General features: G+C 41.3%; 1 protein-coding gene across 14 annotated transcripts in view; it reads left to right on the top strand.

Moving 5' to 3' along the window:
* Positions 1–19830, top strand: part of UNC5D (unc-5 netrin receptor D) — a 610447-nt gene that overhangs the window by 377245 nt on the left and 213372 nt on the right. For all 14 annotated transcript variants that reach the window (XM_081523445.1, XM_081523443.1, XM_081523444.1 and 11 more), the window contains one exon: positions 14663–14766. In XM_081523445.1, coding sequence (XP_081379571.1) covers positions 14663–14766 — 104 coding nt within the window. The remainder of the gene's footprint in view (positions 1–14662; positions 14767–19830) is intronic.

Below are 19830 nucleotides of genomic sequence, written 5' to 3'. Positions count from 1 at the left end.
TCGGGAGTTGATAGAGGCACCAGAAATGGAAAGGTAACAGTTAAAGAATCAGGCAATAGTGACCCCGAGATACCAGAAAGTGAAGTGAAACTGTCAACCGTTCAGTCGTGTCTGACTCTTTGTGACCCTATGGTCTGTAGCCCGCCAGGCTCCTCTGTCCATGGAATTCTTGTTCAAAGGCAAGAATACTGGAATGGGTTGCCCTTCCCTTCTCCAGGGGATCTTCTGATTCATGGATCAAACCCAAGCCTTCTGCATTGCAAGGGAATTCTTTACCATCTGAGCCACCAGAGAAGCCAAGACTTGAGTAAATACAATTAACAGATAAGTAGAGGCCATTAAGACAGGACACAGGGACTTCCCTGGTGGTCCAGTGATTAAGAATCTGCCTTACAATGCAGGGGACTCAGGTTCAATTCCTGATCAAGGAACTAAGATCCCATATACTGCAGGGCAACTAAGCCTGCGTGCCAAAACTGCTGAGCCCGTGCACTGCAGCAGAAGAATCCGCATGATGCAACTAAGACTAGATGCAGCTAAAAACAAATTAATATTAAAAAAAAAAAAAGAATGAAAAGCAGTTGGTTAGGAGGGACACAACATCTGGGCTAAAAGGAGTATGAAATAACCCTGTTAACAGAATTGCATTGACTCTCTTTACCCCCTTGCTTGGCCATATTCCAGTCTGTTTATCTACTTACTTTGTGATCTGTATTCTGTCCTCCAAGCCTGGTGGGTGGTCTTTCTTGGTTTCCAGGGAGTCTTGGACTCAACACTGAGTCTTCCTTATATTCAGTTAATCCTCAAATTTTGATGGAATCAGAATGAATGTTTGTGTGTCCTTGTAAACAAAAGAAGCCAAATACAATGGAATGCGTTGAGTTGGGAATGGCTCAATAGAGAGCAGGTTAAATTAGTACTCAAAGCGTTTTGTGAAACTGCAGCTGTTTCTTCTCACCATAATGTGTCCCTGCTGCAGGATGCTGCCTTCCAACACCACTGTTGCCTGACAGACTATGCTACTTGTTGTGAAAGGGATAATGACACACCGTGCTAGTTATAAAACGATTTATTGACAACGGCAATTTAACAGCAGAGGAACTGCAGAGCACAGGGGAGCTAAGGGAGCCCCAATGTTATTCTGTGGCTCAGAAAAGCAGTCTTGAGTAGCCTCTGCACAACAGGACCCCTAGCATTATCCGAACCCCTTGATGTCCCAATAAACAGACCCTGTACATTGCATGGCACCAAGGTGGGATCAGAGGGAACATGAAAAGGTTCATACAATCCAGCTTTCATCTAAGCTGTCCCTCCTTCACTTGTTGCCAGATTTACTCAGCAGTAGTTAAGGTTGTAGGCTTCCCTGATGGCTCAGTGGTAAAGAATCCTGCCTGCCAATGCTGGAGATGCAGGTTCGGTCCCTGAGTCAGGAAGATCCCCTGCAGAAGGAAATGGCAACCAACTCAAGTGTTCTCGCCTGGGAAATCCCGTGGACAGAGGAGCCTGGCGGAGCTACAGTCCATGGGGTTGCAAACGTGTGGTACGTGACTTAGCGACCAAAGAACAAGTTAAGGCAACACTTTTCAGAAATCTTAGGACAGAGAAATCTACATGTGGAATTGTCCTTTAGAGCTGGCTGTCCTTCAGAAAGACTGCAACGTCAGAACCAGACGATTCATAGCCAGGGCATGAAATGACAGCAAGATGCCGCTTGGCATCAACATGGATTAGTGTGTCAAGGATGGGCAGAATTCATAGATGTAAATAAGCCAGAGAGTTTAAGCCAGGCTGGCAAGAGAAGCATCTGTAAATGTACCAAAATACAAGGAGATTATCACCAAAGAAAGAATTGACCTGACAGGAAGCCTTTTTCTGTGCTTCCTTTGGGAAGTGGAGTTAGGAACTGACTTCTCAGGTCATAACCATCAGGGGCCGGAGTATTGAGGGCATCAAGCCTTGACTTTCCTTTTGCTGGCATCCATCTGTTCTGCATGTGAACTGGCCCTTTTATTACAACAAATGATCTGTATCTGGCTAAATTACAAATTCCTTTTATGTATGACAAATGCGATTTGTTGTTCCTTTAGTAAAATATGGGTGGGAAAGATGTGACGCTGATTTGAATGCCAGTATATTCGGGCACTAATGGGACTTTGTAACATCCTCCTGCAATCTTAACAAATGACTACGACGATTAAAAAAAAAAAGACTATGATTTTTCAGTGGCTGATTTGGTTTGAATGAGTAAATTATTTTTATTTCATTGCATTAACTGCCAGAACATTGAATGAGCCGCTAACTCCCTGGTGTTTGTGAGCTGCAAAGAACTATTATTCGGAATTGAATTTTTATCGATTTTTCTGTGCTACAATGACTTTTCTAACATAGTAGCATGAAAGGAAAATGAGAAAAAGGCCAAATAGGGCAGAAGGTGAGGAAAGGGAGGCGGCTGCTTCCCATGGCCCGGCCCCAGGTGGACCGCTTATTGGCAAGTACTGCTGACTGGTTGATCTTGTTGCTGATTGTATGGTTTACAGGTTAGCCAAACACCTGGCTTCATCACCTCTCCCCCTCCTCTTCCCTGCTTTGGTTCCAGTCATCGTGTGCCTTGTGGGCGTTCTGCTGAGGAAGCGAACAGGGGACAGGGTGAGGGGGCAGCAGAAGCAGAGAGAGTGATTGATGCTCCAAACTGATCAGCACAGAGGTTTGCTAGCATCCTTCACACCAGCTGTGACGGTGAGAAGGAACAAGCGTTACCTTAACGGCATTGTAGTACACTTATCTGTTGGAGACTTATGTGGTGTATTAGTGTATAATAATCATTCAGATGAGTTGACATGGAAGCTCAGCTGATCGATTTATCCAGTCAACAAATGTTTATTTAGTGACTGCTGTATACCCTCCCAGGTACTAATGGGAGGCAATGAACCAAGCAGATGAAAGATTTTTTTTATCTGCAGAGATTTCCATAAGTAAAATCACATTAGGATGACTATCTCAGCATGTACTAAAGACTGAAGAATATAGTCCTTCTTGCTTCCTTCTTTAATCGATGTCGTAGGAGTGAAACTTGGTACAATAAAATGAAACAAAATGTACTGCTTCCCTGGCTTCTGATTCAGTTTGGTCTAGTTTAGAGAATCTTTTGACAACTTGTAGGAAAGAGAGGCTTTTTTTGGACTTTTTTTTTTTTTCTGGCTGAAAAAGAAATCCACATTCATCACAGAAAATTTTAGAAAATGCAGAAACAGATGAAGAGTATAATGAATATTCCCATAATTATCCAGTACCAAATCTTTGAGTGATTTCTCTTCAGGGCTTTTCCTATGACATATATAGTAACCCCATACCAGTTGCTATTTAGACATTTTTAAATCTTCAGTCTTGATGTGTGTGTGTGTGTGTCTGCAGCTTGGTTCAGTTTCCTTCTACAAAATAATGGGAAAATTAATATTTTGTCTTTCCATAGATGATGTATCAGTGAGATCAGAAGGTAGAAATCTATTTATATTCCACCCTTTCAATATATATGGATAGAAGACCAAGTCTAATAGAAGAGTGTCCTTATGGGATGTGCTAACTTATGGAAAGAGAGGTAGCTATGCAGGCATTTTGTAGAGACTTGCAAGAAAGAAACCAGAGAGCATGTATATGTAAAACAATGTTTTAAGCCAGTAAAAGCCTGATGGAAATAGTAAATGAGGTATAGTGTGTCCAGCGGAGGCCTGTGAGATGCTCTGCCTCTGCCTACCTATACTTTTCTTTGAAAAACTTTCCTCTAATGATTAAGGTATGTGTTGCTGTAATACAGCTTTATGGAACTTTCTACTTCTCTGTTTCAGTGCTCATCCCCGTCCCTCTTGAGTGCCTGCTAAGTTGCTTCAGTCATGTCTGACTCTTTGCGACTCTATAGACTGTAGCTCACCAGGCTCCTCTGTCCATGGGATTCTCCAGGAAAGAAGACTGGAGTGGGTTGCCATTTCCTGCTCCAGGGGATCTTCCCAACCTAGGAATCAAACCTGCACCTCCTGCATTGCAGGCAGAATCTTTACTACAGAGCCATCAGGATTGTTTAGTATCTACCCTCCCTGCTGGAGTGTATGCCGTAGGAAGGCTGGAATGGTCTGTGTCGAGTTCAGCATGTACCCCTACGGCCTGGCACAGTGGCCACGACCAACAGCATGAGTGAATTCTGAATGAGGCTGTTACACATTTATGGAAAACCTGAAGGCAAATTAAGAGACGGGCTACCCACCGAAACAAGTTTCTAAAGCAAATGTACCTACTTTCATTTGGATATAAACGCATTCTATAAAAAGATAATTTTTACATTGGGAGGAGTACCATCCTTATATATTAAAAAATAGATAAAAGAGACCAGTCACTGAATACCATTTTATCTTCCTTAGTAATTTATTCAAACATTTACTTGTAATTTAAAATATCCTTTAAGCTTTTTTTTAAAGTTGGCATAGTATTACATTATATGAATGTACAAAAAGATATTAACCATTCCCATATGATTAAATATTTAGATTATTAGCAGTCATTCAGCATTGTAAATGATGATTTGAAGAATATCACTATGCTACATTTTTCTATATAGCTCTTTAATAGTTTTCTTAGAAAATTTTAGTAGTGGAATTACTGAATCATATAAATGAACTCTTTTTAATAATAGCTCTACTGAGATTGAATCCGTATGACTTGGCAAGTAATTCATCTATTTAAAGCGTACAATTTGATAGTGTTTAGTTTGCTCTCAGAATTGTGTGATCATCATTGTTGTTTAGTTGCTAAGTAGTGTCCAATTCTTTGTGACCCCATGGACTATAGCCCGCCAGGCTCCTCTATCAATGGTTTTCCAGGCAAGAATATTGGAGTGGGTTGCCATATTTTTCTCCAAGAAATCTTCCTGGACCAGAGGTTGAACCCACGTCTCCTTCACTGGTGGGTGGATTCTTTACCACTGAGCCACCAGGAAGTCCCTGTGCAATCATTAGCAGAGTCCAATTCAGAACACTTTTGAAAAGAAAGTGAAAGTGAAGTCGCTCAGTCGTGTCTGACTCTTTGCGACCCTGTGGACTGTAGCCCACAAGGCTCCTCCGTCCATGGGATTCTCCAGGCAAGAATACTGGAGTGGGTTGCCATTTCCTTCTCCAGGGGATCTTCCCGACCCAGGGATGGAACCCAGGTCTCCCACATTGCAGGCAGATGCTTTAGTCTCTGAGCCACCAGGGCCCATTTTTATCACATCATAAATAGAATCATTCCCAGCCCTTCCCCCCACCTCACTTGCAGTTCTAATTAAACGCTTATCAACTTTCTGACTACGTATTCACATATTTTGAACATTTTTTTAATAAATGGAATCATACAGTATTTGGTCTTTTGTAACTCATTTCTTTCATTTAGCATTGTGTTTTCAAGATTTATCTGCATTGTAGCGTGTGTCCATCCTTTGTTTATTTTTATTGCTGAGTATTTTGTTTTATGGATATACCAGTATTAATTCATTTATTAGATAATGAACTCCTAAATTAACTTTCAAAGACATTTGGTATGTATTATAGGTTTCATGTTTAACCATTTTTGTTTCTCCTAATAGTGTTTAAGACTATTCAGTTCTCTCAGTCAGTTAGTCAGCTCAGTCGCTCAGTCGTGTTCGACTCTTTGCAACCCCATGGACTGCAGCACACCAGGCCTCCCTGTCCACCACCAACTCCCGGAGCTTACTCAAACTCATGTCCACCCAGTAGGTGATGCTATCCAGCCATCTCATCCTGTGTCGTCCCCTTCTCCTCCTGCCTTCAATCTTTCCCAGCATCAGGGTCTTTTCCAGTGAGTCAGTTCTTCGCATCAGGTGGCCAAGGAATTGGAGTTTCAGCTTCAGCATCAGTCCTTCCAATGAATATTCAGGACTGATTTCCTTTAGGATGGACTAGTTGGATCTCCTTGCAGTCCAAAGGACTCTCAAGAGTCTTCTCCAGCACCACCATTCAAAAGCATCATTTCTTCAGCGCTCAGCTTTCTTTATAGTCCAACTCTCACATCCATACATGACTACTAGAAAAACCATAGCCTTGACTAGACAGATCTTTGTTGGCAAAATAATGTCTTTGCTTTTTAATATGCTGCTAGGTTGGTGATACGGAGAAGGCAATGGCACCCCACTCCAGTACTCTTGCCTGGAAAATCCCATGGATGGAGGAGCCTGGTAGGCTACAGTCCATGGGGTCGCTAAGAGTCAGACACGACTGAGCGACTTCACTTTCACTTTTCCCTTTCATGCACTGGAGAAGGAAATGGCAATCCACTCCAGTATTCTTGCCTGGAGAATCCCAGGGACGGCGGAGCCTGATGGGCTGCCGTCTATGGGGTCTCACAGAGTCGGACACGACTGAAGCGACTTAGCAGCAGCAGCAGCAGGTTGGTGATAACTTTTCTTCCAAGGAGCAAGTGTCTTTTAATTTCGTTACTGCAGTCACCATCTGCAGTGATTTTGGAGCCCAAAAATATAAAGTATGTCACTGTTGCTATTGTTTCCTCATCTATTTGCCATGAAGTGATGGGACTAGATGCCATGATCTTAGTTTTCTGAATGTTGAATTTTAAGCCAACTTTTTCACTCTCCTCTTTCACTTTCAAGAGACTCTTTTCATTCAGTTCTCTATACTTTTTCTAAAACTGGAAACTGCCCTTTAAAACAAAGAAACAAACAAAACAGAGGCTGTTTGGAAGAGTAAAGAGACATACTCATGCTTTTTAAATTAGTATTTCAGTAACAATTAGTGATAATGACACTTCTAAATATCTTTTATTATTCATTTGTGTCCTTCTTTTGTAAGTTATGTTTTTGTGCACCTTTGACATTTTATTTTAGGGTATTTATCCTTCTCACTTTGTTCCAGAAGTGCCCTTTATAATATATTAAGACTGTTAAACCTCTGCCTATAATTTTTCTTGTAGTGTTTTAGGTAAAAACAGTTTTCAGTTTTGGTAAAACAGTATCTGCTGATCATTTCCTAAGGTATTCTTCCTCCAATTTTGGGTTTAGAAAAAGCTTTCCTAACTTAAGATCCAATAAGTATTTTATTACTGCTGTGGCTTTGTAGATAATGTTTTTATTAAGATGGGATTTATTTTGGTATGAAATAAGACATAGATCTCACTTTATCTTTTTATCCAAAAGGCCATCCTAATATGTACATTGTATATCAGTATAAGTATATGGTATTTAGTATATATCATATACTAATGTTTTTATTTGAGTGCCTTTGAAAAGTGTTGTAGTTTATAAACAGTTTGTACATTGATTAATGACAAGATCTTTTAATAATCATGGCTTTATAATAGGATATAATAACAGATGTGACCTTAATTAAATCCTGTTATGTACTTAAAAGGATTGTGCTCTTAAAAGGATAAGTGCTCTTAAAAGTATTGTACACATATTAGCATTTAATTCAGACCCAACTATATGGAATAGAAATCTGTATGTTCATTTTCTAGATGAGGAATCTGAAGCAAAGAGAAATAAAGATACTTATCAAGTTAAGGTGCTAGTAAGTGGCAGACCAGCAATTCAAACAGATACAGGCATACTTCATTTCAATGTGCTTTGCTTTATTGAAGGCATGAAAACAGTATTAATATTGTGCATCTCCATTAGAATTCTTGAATGACCAGGTACTTTGTCTATGAAATCTCAACAATGGGCTTAAAATAGTCAGCAAATCAGATTGTAGACAGATGAGTTATTATCCAGGCTTTGTTGCTCTGTTATAGAACACTTAGGCAGAGTGTTCTACTATACTATACTCTATATACTATACTATACTCTAGAGTATACTATACTCTACTATAGGCAGAGTAAATTTAGCGTCCTTCTTAAGGGCCATCGGATTTTCAGCATGGTAAATAAGCACTGGCTTCAACTGAAAGTCACCAGCTGCATTAGCCCCTAACAAGAGTTGATATTTGCCATTCTAATAGGAGTTGGATTTGATTTTTGCATTTCTCTATTTGGTGATGTTAAGCACCTTGTCATGTACCCACTGGCCATTTGTATATCTTCTTTGGAAAAATGTCTGTTTGGGTCCTGTGCTCATTTTATATTTGGATTGGATTATTTTGTTTTTACTATTGAGTTAAATGAGTTCCTTATATATTGTGGGTATAATACTCTGTCAAATATATAGTTTGAAAATATTTTCTCTCATTCCTCAGGTTGCCTTTCCTGTTGATAATTTGTTTTGCTGCACATAAGTCTTTTAATTTTATATAGTCACTGTTGTTGCTGGTGATTTTGGTGTCATATACAAAAATGTTGTTGTTAAGGAGTTTTTTTTTTTCCCCTTTGTTTTCCTATAGGAGTTTCACAGTTTCAGGTTTTATGTATAAGTCTTTGATCCATTTCAAGTTAACTTTTGTGTATGATATAAGGGAAGAGTTCTTCTGTTTCACATTTCATTCTTTTACATTTGCATATATCCAAATTTTCCAGCACCACTAGTGAAGAGACTGTTCTTGTCCCATTTGGTACATTTGTATCTTGTTTCAAATATTAGTTAGCCATATATATGAAGGTTTGTTTCTGGGCTCTGGATTCTATTTCATTCATTTGTTTGCCTGTTTTTATACCCATACCATACTGTTTTGATTACTGTTGCTTTGTGGTGTAGTATGAAATCAGGAAAATATCATGCCTCCAGCTTTGTTCTTTTTTGTCAAGATTGTTTTGGCTTTTAAGTGTCTCTTGTGGTTCCATGCTAAATTTAGGATTTCTTCTCTTTTCCTGTGAAAATGACAGTGGGATTTTGATACGGATTGCACTGAATCTATAAATGGCTTTGGATAAAAGACATTTTAACAATATTAATTCTTTTTGAAAAATGTAGTTACTTCTGTTTGTTTATTGTAAAATACTTGTAAAATTATTTTTTACAGTTTTAAAAAGTTTATTAAAATTTCAACTATAATGTACCTAGAAACAGTTTTTCTTTTCCAAATTATTTTGCCTTGTATCCAGTGAGCTCTTTTGCAAACTCAAGTTTTTTCTCAACTCAGAGAAGACTTAATTTTATCATTATTTTAATTATCATTTATTTTCTTTACACTTACCATCTCCTTGTAAACTAACTATTGTATTTAAATTGTATTTCTCTAACTCAACATATTCTTTTGTTATTTATTTAATCCTTTTTCTGGCAAGCTGATTTATCATTTCCTCATTTCCTCCTAGCTCATGTGTTCAACTTAGGTTTATTGATACTAAGAACCTTTCCTGTATTAGTAGCCACTGGGACTGTAAGAATGAATATCTCAGACATAAAGCCCATAATCATTGAACTGATGATTGAGTGAGGAAAACGGATATAGAATATGTAATTATTAGAGTTCTCCTGGAGAACATTTCTTAAGCTAGGGTCTGCTGGATACTAAGCTACTGCCATCTCTAGAGCGAATGGTTTGTCTTTTGCGAAGCTAGGGCTGGGACTCCCTTGCCAGATCCTAGCTCCCTGTAAGGTTCCACCAATAGGGGGCGCCAGAGAAGACTGCAGAGTGAAAGAGGAAGGGAAGGCTGCTGCTTTGAGTTCGTTTTCTGTCTCTGTCAACATCATCCCAGCAGAATTTCTATGTAGAGGTGGCAGCAGCTTCTTGTTTCCCACTTACTTTTTTAAAGTAATTCCAGATCCAGCTTTATTATGTGCTGCGCTCCATCCCTCTCCTCCAAGAGATGCCAGCACCACCAGCCCTTCCTCAGAGGTCTAGGTCTTAAGTCCTGGGTCCCTCTTCCAAGTCCCTGAGGTGCCAGCATGCTGTGCCCTCTCCTTGGAGAGTAGAGCCCTCTCGAAGCTTCAGAGTTCTATAACCTCAGTGTCATCCTTCGATTCCCTGGGATGAGCACAGCTCCTAGCAGTTCCCCTTTTGCCTATTCAGCCCTTCAATTTTTACATTAATATTTTCTGTTAAAACAACTGTGTGCTTTCTGTTTCTTGCCTGGATCCTGACAAATCTGTCTTCTGTTTTACTAGTTCAATTTTCAGCAATCTTCAGTATGCTGTTTACTGTCTCCATGACATATATTTCTAATTCAGCAGTTATGTTGTGTTTTTTTTTTTTTCCATGCATAGTGGCAGTTTTCTTGATCTCAGATGTTATCCTATTTATAAACCCCTACTCTAGATTCTCAGTTACTATTTCCTTTTGATGTTAAATAACTTAAATTAGAAGTTCTCCAAAAATGCCTCTTGTTTCCAGTCTTAGAGGAAGCCATTTCGGTTCTGTGGTTTGTCTCCTTCATTTGTAGTGTAATTCTTTTTACAAGACTGGGGATGTTTTTCCTACTGTTAGAGTTGACACAGTTTTCTCTGTGAATCTTTCAAGCCTTGGAACTAGCATAGGTGATAAAAGTATCTAGTTTGCCAATTCAGAAACTGACAGGAATTTTCTGGTGGTCCAGTGGTTGCTGCTGCTGCTGCTAAGTCGCTTCAGTCGTGTCCGACTCTGTGCAACCCCATAGACGGCAGCCCACCAGGCCGCCCCGTCCCTGGGATTCTCCAGGCAAGAATACCAGAGTGAGTTGTCATTTCCTTCTCCAGTGGTTAGGACTCTATGTTTTTCACTGCCAGGAGCCTGGGTTCAATCCCTGATCAGGAACTAAGATCCTGCAAGCTGCCTGGCAGGGTCAAGAAAAATACAAACTCAAAAACAAACAAACAAAATGCCTAAACAAACAAGCAAACAGCAAAACTAGATTGAGTGACCTATGATGAGAATCATAGGTAGAGCTGAAATCATTTACTTCTATGTCTAAGAATTTATTTCTGTAATTTTTTGGTATATTTAGTAGCTCTCTGGAATTTGTCTGGTATGTTTGTCCTCCTTGGGAATCAAAAATACTAGAGTTCCTGCCACCAGTATTAGGCACAAGCCAGAACTCTGACACTTGGGTTTCTTACTCGGAGTGATACCTGGTCTGTGATGGGCTGCCTTTGATGAGTTGGATCCATGTTTATGACACCACAGTTGTTGCCTGACCCTCTGTCTTCTGCCTTTTAATCTTCCTGTCTCCACATTTAGAAGTGGATATATACTTGTTGGAAAACTTCAACGGTGATTGCCAACGTCAATTGGAAAGATCAGGGTGTTGTGTGGGTCCTTTCTTCAGTCTGATCCTGACTGTATGAGATCAAAAAGAAATTTCTCCTAGCTTCTGCCTTGTAGACAATACCCTTTCCTATATCCCAGTGTCAATACAGGATTTTCCTTCTTTTTTTTTTTTTTTAAAGATTTATTTAACTGGCTGCTCCAGGTCTCCGTTGCAGCACATGGAATCTTTCATTTGCGGGACATGGGATCTAGTTCCCTGACCAGGGGTTGAACCCGGACCCCCTGCTTTGGGAGCACCGAGTCTTAGCCACTGTACCACCAGAAAAAATCCTCAGGGTTTTCCTTTCTCTATATTTGCTTAGCTAGTTCCTTAAGCAGGTGGGAGTGTGGAGGAAAAACGACTTTAGTCTAGTTTCTTCTCATTCGCTGATGTGTGGAAATACCCCCAAAACTCTGCATTTTGTTACCATTTCCATTTCTAGTGAGCAAAGAAAGGAAATAGAAGACAAAATAGAAATAGTATAAGACAAAATAGAAATTCACACTCTCTGTTTTCTGTGCTTCATTGGGTTGAATGCAGATTATTTGATGTTGTCAAAACTGCAATCATTGTGTAGCAGCAGTGGGTAAGACTTCCTTTTTGAAAACAAAGCAATCAAAGAAAAGGAGAAAGTGGCAAACAAACCAAACAGAATTAGGCACAAAAATACCACCGTTTCTTTCCATTAGAGAACTGATGTGTCATGTAAGAGTCACCCACATTCTACAACAGGCTCGTTTCAATACAGGGTCATCTCTCTTATCTGTGGTTTCAGTTACCCACAGTCAACCTTAGTCTGAAAATATTAAATGGAAAATTTCAGAAATAAACAGTTCATAAGCTTTAAGTCATGTACTGTTCTGAGTAGCATGATGAAATCTCCTGCCATCCAGCTGCATCCTGCACAGGAAGTGAATCATCTCTTCGTCCAGGGTGTCCTGTGCGTTAATCTTAGTAGCCGTCTTGGTTATCGGATCAACTGTCCTGGTATGACGGTACTTGTGTTCAAGTAACCCTTGTTTTAATTAGTAATGGACCCAAAGCATAAGGGTAGTGATGCTGGAAATTCAGGTACACCAAAGAAATGCTGAAAAGTGCTTTCTTTAAGTGAAAAAGTGAAAGTTCTTAATAAGGACTTAGGAAAGAAAAAAAAATTATATGCTGAGGTTCTTAAGATCTATGATCAGCTTGAATCTTCTCTCCATGAAATTGTGAAGAAGGGAAAAGAAATTTGTGTTAGTTTTACTGTCACCCCTCAAACTAAAAGCATTGCAGCCACCAGACTGAAGTGCTTAGTTAAGATGGAAAAGCGTTACATTTGTCCAGTAAGATATTTTGAGAGAGACTATAGTCATGTAACGTTTATTACAGTGTACTGTCATAATTGTTCTATTTTAGTCTTAGTATTGTTGATCTCTTACTGTGCCTGATTTATAGATTGAACTTTATCATAGGGATGTATGGATAGGAAAAAAAAAAAACAGGACATATAGGATTTGGTACTATCTGTGGTTTCAGGCATCCACTGGGTTTTTGGAATGTATCCCCCATAAATAAGGGGGTTTACTGTAGCCCTGATGAGTAAATTAGTCATAAGGAAAGAGGACTTTGTAAACCTTTATTTATTGATTTGTTTGGCTGCATCAGGTCTTAGTTGAGGCACATGGGATCTCCTTTGCGTTATGTGAGATATTTGTCTTGGTGTGCAGGCTCAGTGGTTGTAGTCCATCTGGTTAGTTGTCCCATGGCCTGTGGGATCTTAGTTACCCAACCAGGGATTGAACTCACATCCTCTGCATTGCAGCACAGATTCTAAACCACTGGACCACCAGGGACGTTCCTGGAAAGGGGATTTTTGACTCAGTGATCCCTTGTGGGGAGAGCAAAGGAGAATTTGTGGTCCAATTGTGCAGGAAACATGAAATTTTTCATCCCGGAGTTTATTCACATCCCCATCACTCATAGTTTCGTTATCAATTATGTGAACTTCCTCAAACTTGGAATCAGAAATTCTGAATCGTAAAGGCTGTGGCAATTTACAGATCTCTAATAGAAGGAAGCTTGGCTTTACAATTTGGGAGGACAGCAGAGAAACAGGAAAATAGATCCTGCCACCTGCCCACAATGGGAGTCCTTGTAAGATCCTTGGCTTCACATATGCTCACAACGATCTCCAGATAGACAGCCCTGCTGACAAAAGACATCAGTCGCCTCTGGGAGGGAAAACATTAAGAGTAAAAATCCGAAGAAAGTGAATACATGGATTGCTGGGCTTGTTATTCATGGCATGTTTCTGACTTGCTAAAAGCACATTTAATGTATTTATACCATTTATACAGATGTAACTGATTCTGAAGCTCTGCTCTTTACAGAGAACATATTTCATGTTATAAGCACTAAAGAAAATTAAATCAATAAATCCACAGCCTGTAATTTGAGATCCTCGGTTGAAGAAAAATACACTGTCCGGGAGGAAGGGGAGGTCTTGAGGAAGGCTTGTCAAACTGTCTTCACTCCACTGTCCCAGGCTTTCAAATGACAGTGGAAATGAGCTTGTGAGGTTAAATTATCAAAGTGTTGTTATGACACCTCCAAAAGAAGTAGAGGCCAACTCCCACTCTCGTTAATGAAGCATATGCTTAAGTGGAAAGCCATGCAAATGATACTCTTTCTCTCTTTCTCAACTGTCCCTGTGTTTGTCCTTTTCCCTGAAAAAGATTTGCTGGTGAGTGCTCAGAGACTAATGTCTGGACACGGGGTAAATTCTTCCCCATCCCTGGCGTTGATATTCTCTGTGACCACTGGCAAGCCAATTAACCCCTCCACGTGTCACCCTTCTACGTGTCAAAGGTTAATGGTGCAGCTTGTTTGCAAAGAGTCTGGAGTCTTCCATGAAAGGCACTACATGGATGCCCAGCACTGTTGTTGGGCTGGAGGGTGTTGTATTTTTTTAATTATATGTTTGGTCAGATAGGTTATAGATTTTGTGGTTGAATGTTGCCTCTTCTCCCTGGTTACAAATAAAAGACTAATAGGTAATCACACTCTATTACCATCTTCTAGAGCTCCCTAGAGGGCGAAGGGAATACAGAGGTTACAGATTAATAATGCATTCTTTAGTTAATAAAAAAGAATCACGTGCACCTCAGCTGCATAATAGCTGTGGATGGCAATGTATTAGACCAAGTGCTTTATCAGATGCTAAGTAGATAATGCTAGCAAAGACTCATGAAATAATGAGTTTTTTCTTTCCTGCTCTCCTAGTAAATCTTCTATCCATCATACCAGTAGAGAACATTAGGGACGGTTTGGTTACGACTTATTTGAAATGTGTTTGTGAATATTCAGGAAAAGGATTCTTAGATTCTGGAACTCCTGAAACCAGGGGTGTGTGTGTGTCTGTCTGTCTAGATTGTGACATTAAGCTCACTGTTTTATCATCTTTGGAGTAAATGTGGATCGTCCTGGCCCCAGAGCAAAGTGTCATGTCTTTCCCATTCTTTGCAGATTTACGGAAAAACTTTGAGCAAGACCCGCAGGGGAGGGAGGTACCAATCGAAGGCATGATTGTGCTGCATTGCCGGCCGCCGGAGGGAGTTCCTGCTGCGGAGGTAAGACCAGGCCAGTTCGCAAGAGTGGGGACTGAGTCCTGTGTGCTCACAGGGGACTTAGCCAGCCTGGGCCAGGCCTTCTTTCTGCCTGGACCCAACCGCTAAAGATGGTGAAGCGGCTGATGGAAATAAGCTGGAAGAGGAAATTGTCTCTCCTCTAGTTTCTTAAGCTCTTGCCGGCCAATTTGGGTGGAAATTGCTCTGTGCCCTTCCTCCTGGGGACCTCAGTGATGCAGGTGCATACTCTGTGGCCTCCATCTGTCACCCTGGACACTCTGCTTTGTACATTGGTTTCTGGAACCATCTCACAGGCAAAGTCACATGAAAACAGTGTAGAAAGGAGGAGGTCGGGCTCCAGTGCCAAGTTTCATGGTGTTTGCACTTACCCTTCATTTGCTTACAAAACTGACATTCCTGGAGTGTTTGTTATGTTTTAGGAGCTGCTCTGGCGTGGCGGGGACACAAAGTGTTGGGGGTTACAGATCTCTGATCAGTTATCTGTTGTTCACAGTGAGGTGGTAGGAATCCAGAGGTGTCATAGTTTTTGCTACTTGCTGGTTTTCTAGAAGCTTCTATCATATGCTTAGACTATAGTTGTCATTAATAACACACTGTGTTGGTAGGGATGGTTTTCTTCAGTCACTGTTAAAAGAGGTTCTGATAGACTACTATATGGGTATTAACATAATATTGTGGGGTCTACTCAGAAGTAGAAATAGTGCTTGGTAAAATCCTGTTTTGGGGTTGGCCTAAAATTTCATTCGGGTTTTCCTGTATAAGCTGATGGAAAAACCTGAACAAATTTTTTAGCCAACCCAGTACATATGCAAACATAGGTCACAGTCAAACAGTAGAGAGGCCAGCTGTGATGCTTCTCTGAGCCGCTGGGGGAAGGTCCTGAGAGGCGTGGTTTCCTCACTGAGAAGTAGAGATATTAAAACAACAGGAAACTTTGTTGTGCGTTTTAGCAAACATTGCTGTGGGATTTTGCATTTGAAAGGACAGAGGAGTAAAAAGTATCAAGGGGAACCGAACACAGACAGACTTGCTGATCCAGACAAGAAGCCTGCAGGGTGGATTCTATTCAAAGCTCCCAAACTTCCCTGAAATGAAGTAAACAGACTTGAAAATTAAAGTGAACTCTCCATGCGTGATGTGAAATGATGAGAAAGGAAAATGCTAATTTTTAGATTTGTATTTAATGGGAAGCAAACAGATATTTGATCTCCTTTGGCTGCCACCTTGTTCTGTACAAAGAGTGCCCTGGATTTCCGAGGCGGGGAACAGGTGGCTGGATGTTATGGGGCCGGGTGAATGTCGGTATCATTGAGGACACCCCACGTGTTCCTGGGGGACTCACTAAGGTACCAGCCGTTTGCTATAATCACGCCATCTCTCATAACCAGGCTCTCTTCCAAGCCCGGGCTGGGTCACTGTGTCAACTTTGAAGCACCAGGGAGCAGTGAAGATGGGCAGAAGTTCATGGTTTTATTATCTGTTCTGTGGGAACCGAACATTCTGTAGATGTCTAAAAATCAATTTTTACACCTAGAAGAGAGCTTAGATATTTACTTGGCACGGCCTTTCCATTTTAGGGGCAAGAAAAGTGACACTCAGATCAATGACCCACCAAAGGTCTTACACCCATTTAAGTCATAACTCTGTTCAGTCTTCCCAAAGTTCCTCAGAACACTCCGACAAAAGTCCACTTTCATGCCTTATGTGGTCCAGGATAATCTAGCCTGCTCTTACCTCTGACCTCATCTGCTGCTGTTGCGTTTCCAGCCCTGCTGTAGCCACATTAGCCGCCTCACTCTTCGACAGCCGCACCAGCCACATGCCTGCCTCAGGACCTTTGCACATGCTGACCCCGCTGCTGGAACACTCTTCCCCAGTTACTGCATTGCTTCTTCCCTTCCTTCAGGGCTCACTCAGATGCCTCCTGCTCAGTGAGGCCTGTTCAGGGCACTCTGATGACAATGTCGCTTCCCTACCCCACATGTATACTTTCAAGCCCCTTTCTCTGCTTTTATTAACTCCTTAGCTCTTAGCACAACCATACTGCATTGATTCAACTTATTTTCTATTAGAATTTAAGCTTCACAAGGAGAATTTTGTTTGTTTGGCCATGCTACACAGAATGTGGGATCTTAGTTACCTGACCAGGGATTGTACCTGTATCCTTTGTTTTGGAAGTACAGAGTCTTAAAATCACTGGACCTCCAAGGAAGTCCCTTGTTTATTTATTTTTTTTAACAAATTTATTTATTTTAGTTGGGGGCTAGTTACTTTACAGTATTGTAGCAGTAAACCCATGCCTTGTTTATTTTTTTATCGCTTTATCCCCAGAACAGAAAAGAGTGCTTCTCACATCCAGGTGTCCAATAAGTATCTGTTGAATATGAATGAAAAGTAGTTTCAGCCTTTATTCCTGAATATTGGAGGTAGTACTAGGACTCAGCCCAGACAAAACTGTGAAATCCACTAGACTCTTGCTTTTGTTTTTTCTCCTGAGTGTTAGAAAATGGGTATAAGTCATTCTTCATTTGGTCTTTGAAGACACAAGTGAAAATAAAGAACAGAGAAGAGAAAGGTAAGCAATGTGTAACCTGGTAGGGTAAGAGCCAAAAGGGAAAATATGCCTTGATATATAAATGTGTCCAAGAGTTTGTACATGTGCACACACACATTGAAGTGTCTTCCCAGAGAGCTCAGGGATTTCGGAATTATAAGGACTCCAAGGCTCTTTGGGGCCATGGATGGGAGGGAGGATTCCTGTTGGAGAAAGGATTAGCCTCTAGGAAGCAAGCAGCATTCCTAGCTGGTCAACTGTTGGGTTGGCCAAAAGGTTCATTCAGATTTCCCATACCATTGTATGGAAAAACCCAAATGAATCTTTTGGCCAACTCAATACTTGGGAAAGGCTGAACTTGGGTTGAATTTGGAAGCAGCTCTTGAGACATCCCTCCACCTTTCTTGCCCCAACACTATCCTTGAAAGGAAATGAGTTGTCCCTATTGGCTCAGTTCCTTTTTCCATCTTTATATGTTTCTTTTGTGTATTTGTTATTGGAGTATAGGGCTTCCCAGGTGGCTCAGTGTTAAAGATTCTGCCTGCCAACGCAGGAGATGCGAGTTTGATTGCTTGGTTGGGCAGATACCCTGAAAAAGAGAATGGCAACCCACTCCAGTATTCTTGTGTGGAGAATCCCATGGACAGAGGAGCCTGGCAGGCTATAGTCCATGGGGTCGCAAAGAGCAGGACATGACTGAGCACGAATGCATAGTGGCTTTATGATGTTGTATTACTTTCTGCTATATCACAAATAGCTGTTGTGCTATATGGTGGCTCAGATGATAAAGAATCCGCCTGCGATGCAAGAAACCTGGGTTTGATCCCTGGGTTGGAAAGAGCCCCTGGAGAAGGACGTGATAGCCCACTCTAGTATTCTTGCCTAGAGAATTCCCATGAACAGAGGAGCCTGGCAGGCTACAGTCCATGGGGTCACAAAGAGCTGGACACAACTGGGCAACTGAGCACACGTGTGTGTGTGTGTGTGTGTGTGTGTGTGTGTGTGTGTATTTATATATATCCCCTTTCTCTTGGGCCTCCCTCCTCCCCCATCACTCCCCACCCCATTCTGATGTGCTTTTCAGCTGTAACCACAGGAGCAGAACACTATGTGAGAAACTTCCAGTAGTTGCACACCCTGATGTCAGTGAAAACAGTATTTGGGAGAGTTCTTGGCCAGGGGAAGAAGGAACACAATAAATACAGACTTCTCAGTAAGAAAGTATATTTTCTTTTCTTGTGCCTCCCCTCCTGCCAGATTTCTACACTGGTAGGTATGTACTTCCTGGATTAGTTTCCTGGGGCTGCTGGGACAAATGACTACATGCTGGGACTTAAAACAGCTGAACTGAATTCTCTCACAGTTCTGGAGGCTTAAAGTCTGAAGTAGGGTGCAGGCAGGGTTAGTTTTCCTGGGGGCTCGGGAAAATGAGCTTGTCTCTTAGATTCTGGTGATTTCTGACAATCCTTGCTGCCCTTGGTATGTAGGTACATCACTACAGACTTCGCCTCCATCTTCAAATAAGTATTATTCTCTCTGTATCTTTTTTATCACTTTCTTTTTTAATATTTATTTATTTGACTGTGCAGAGTCTTAGATGCAGCATCAGGACCTCTGATCTTGATGGTGGCATGGGAGATCTTTTGGGATCTTCAGTTGTGTCATGCAAACTCTTAGGTGGGGCATGTGGAATTTAGTTCAACACCGAGGATCAAACCCGGGCCCCCTGCGTTGGGAGCATGGAGTCTTAGCCACTGGACCACCAGGGAAGTCTCTCTCTATATATATCTCAATATGTCTGAATTTTCCTCTTATAAGAACACGATTCATTGGGTGAGGGTCAACCTCAATCCAGTAATGCCTTGTGATAATCTTCTTGATCACAGTACCTCTACAATGACCCTATTTCCAAATAAGGTCACATGCACAGGTTATGTGTGGGCTTGAAATTTGGAGAGGGGGCCACTCTTGAATTCAGTCCACTTCCCACTCCCCCTTGACATATTCAGTTCAGTCGCTCAGTCGTGTCCGACTCTTTGCAACCCCATGAATTGCAGCACGCAAGGCCTCCCTGTCCATCACCAACTCCAGGAGTTTACCCAAACCCATGTCCATCGAGTCAGTGATGCCATCCAACCATCTCATCCTCTGTCGTCCCCTTCTCCTCCTGCCCCCAATCCTTCCCAGCATTAGGATCTTTTCCAATGAGTCAACTCTTCACATGAGGTGGCCAAAGTATTGGAGTTTCAGCTTCAACATCAGTCCTTCCAGTGAACACCCAGGACTGATCTCCTTTAGGATGGACTGGTTGGATCTCCTTGCAGTCCAAGGGACTCTCAAGAGTCTTCTCCAACACCACAGTTCAAAAGCATCAATTCTGCGGCACTCAGCTTTCTTCACCGTCCAACTCTCACATCCATACATGACCACTGGAAAAACCATAGCCTCGACTAGACAGACTTTTGTTGGCAAAGTAATGTCTCTGCTTTTAA

This window comes from Giraffa tippelskirchi, chromosome 8, assembly GCF_054371585.1.
Source record: "Giraffa tippelskirchi isolate mGirTip1 chromosome 8, T2T-mGirTip1v1.2.pri, whole genome shotgun sequence".
NCBI classification, from domain to species: domain Eukaryota; kingdom Metazoa; phylum Chordata; class Mammalia; order Artiodactyla; family Giraffidae; genus Giraffa; species Giraffa tippelskirchi.
This window is presented reverse-complemented; position numbering and strand designations above follow the sequence as displayed.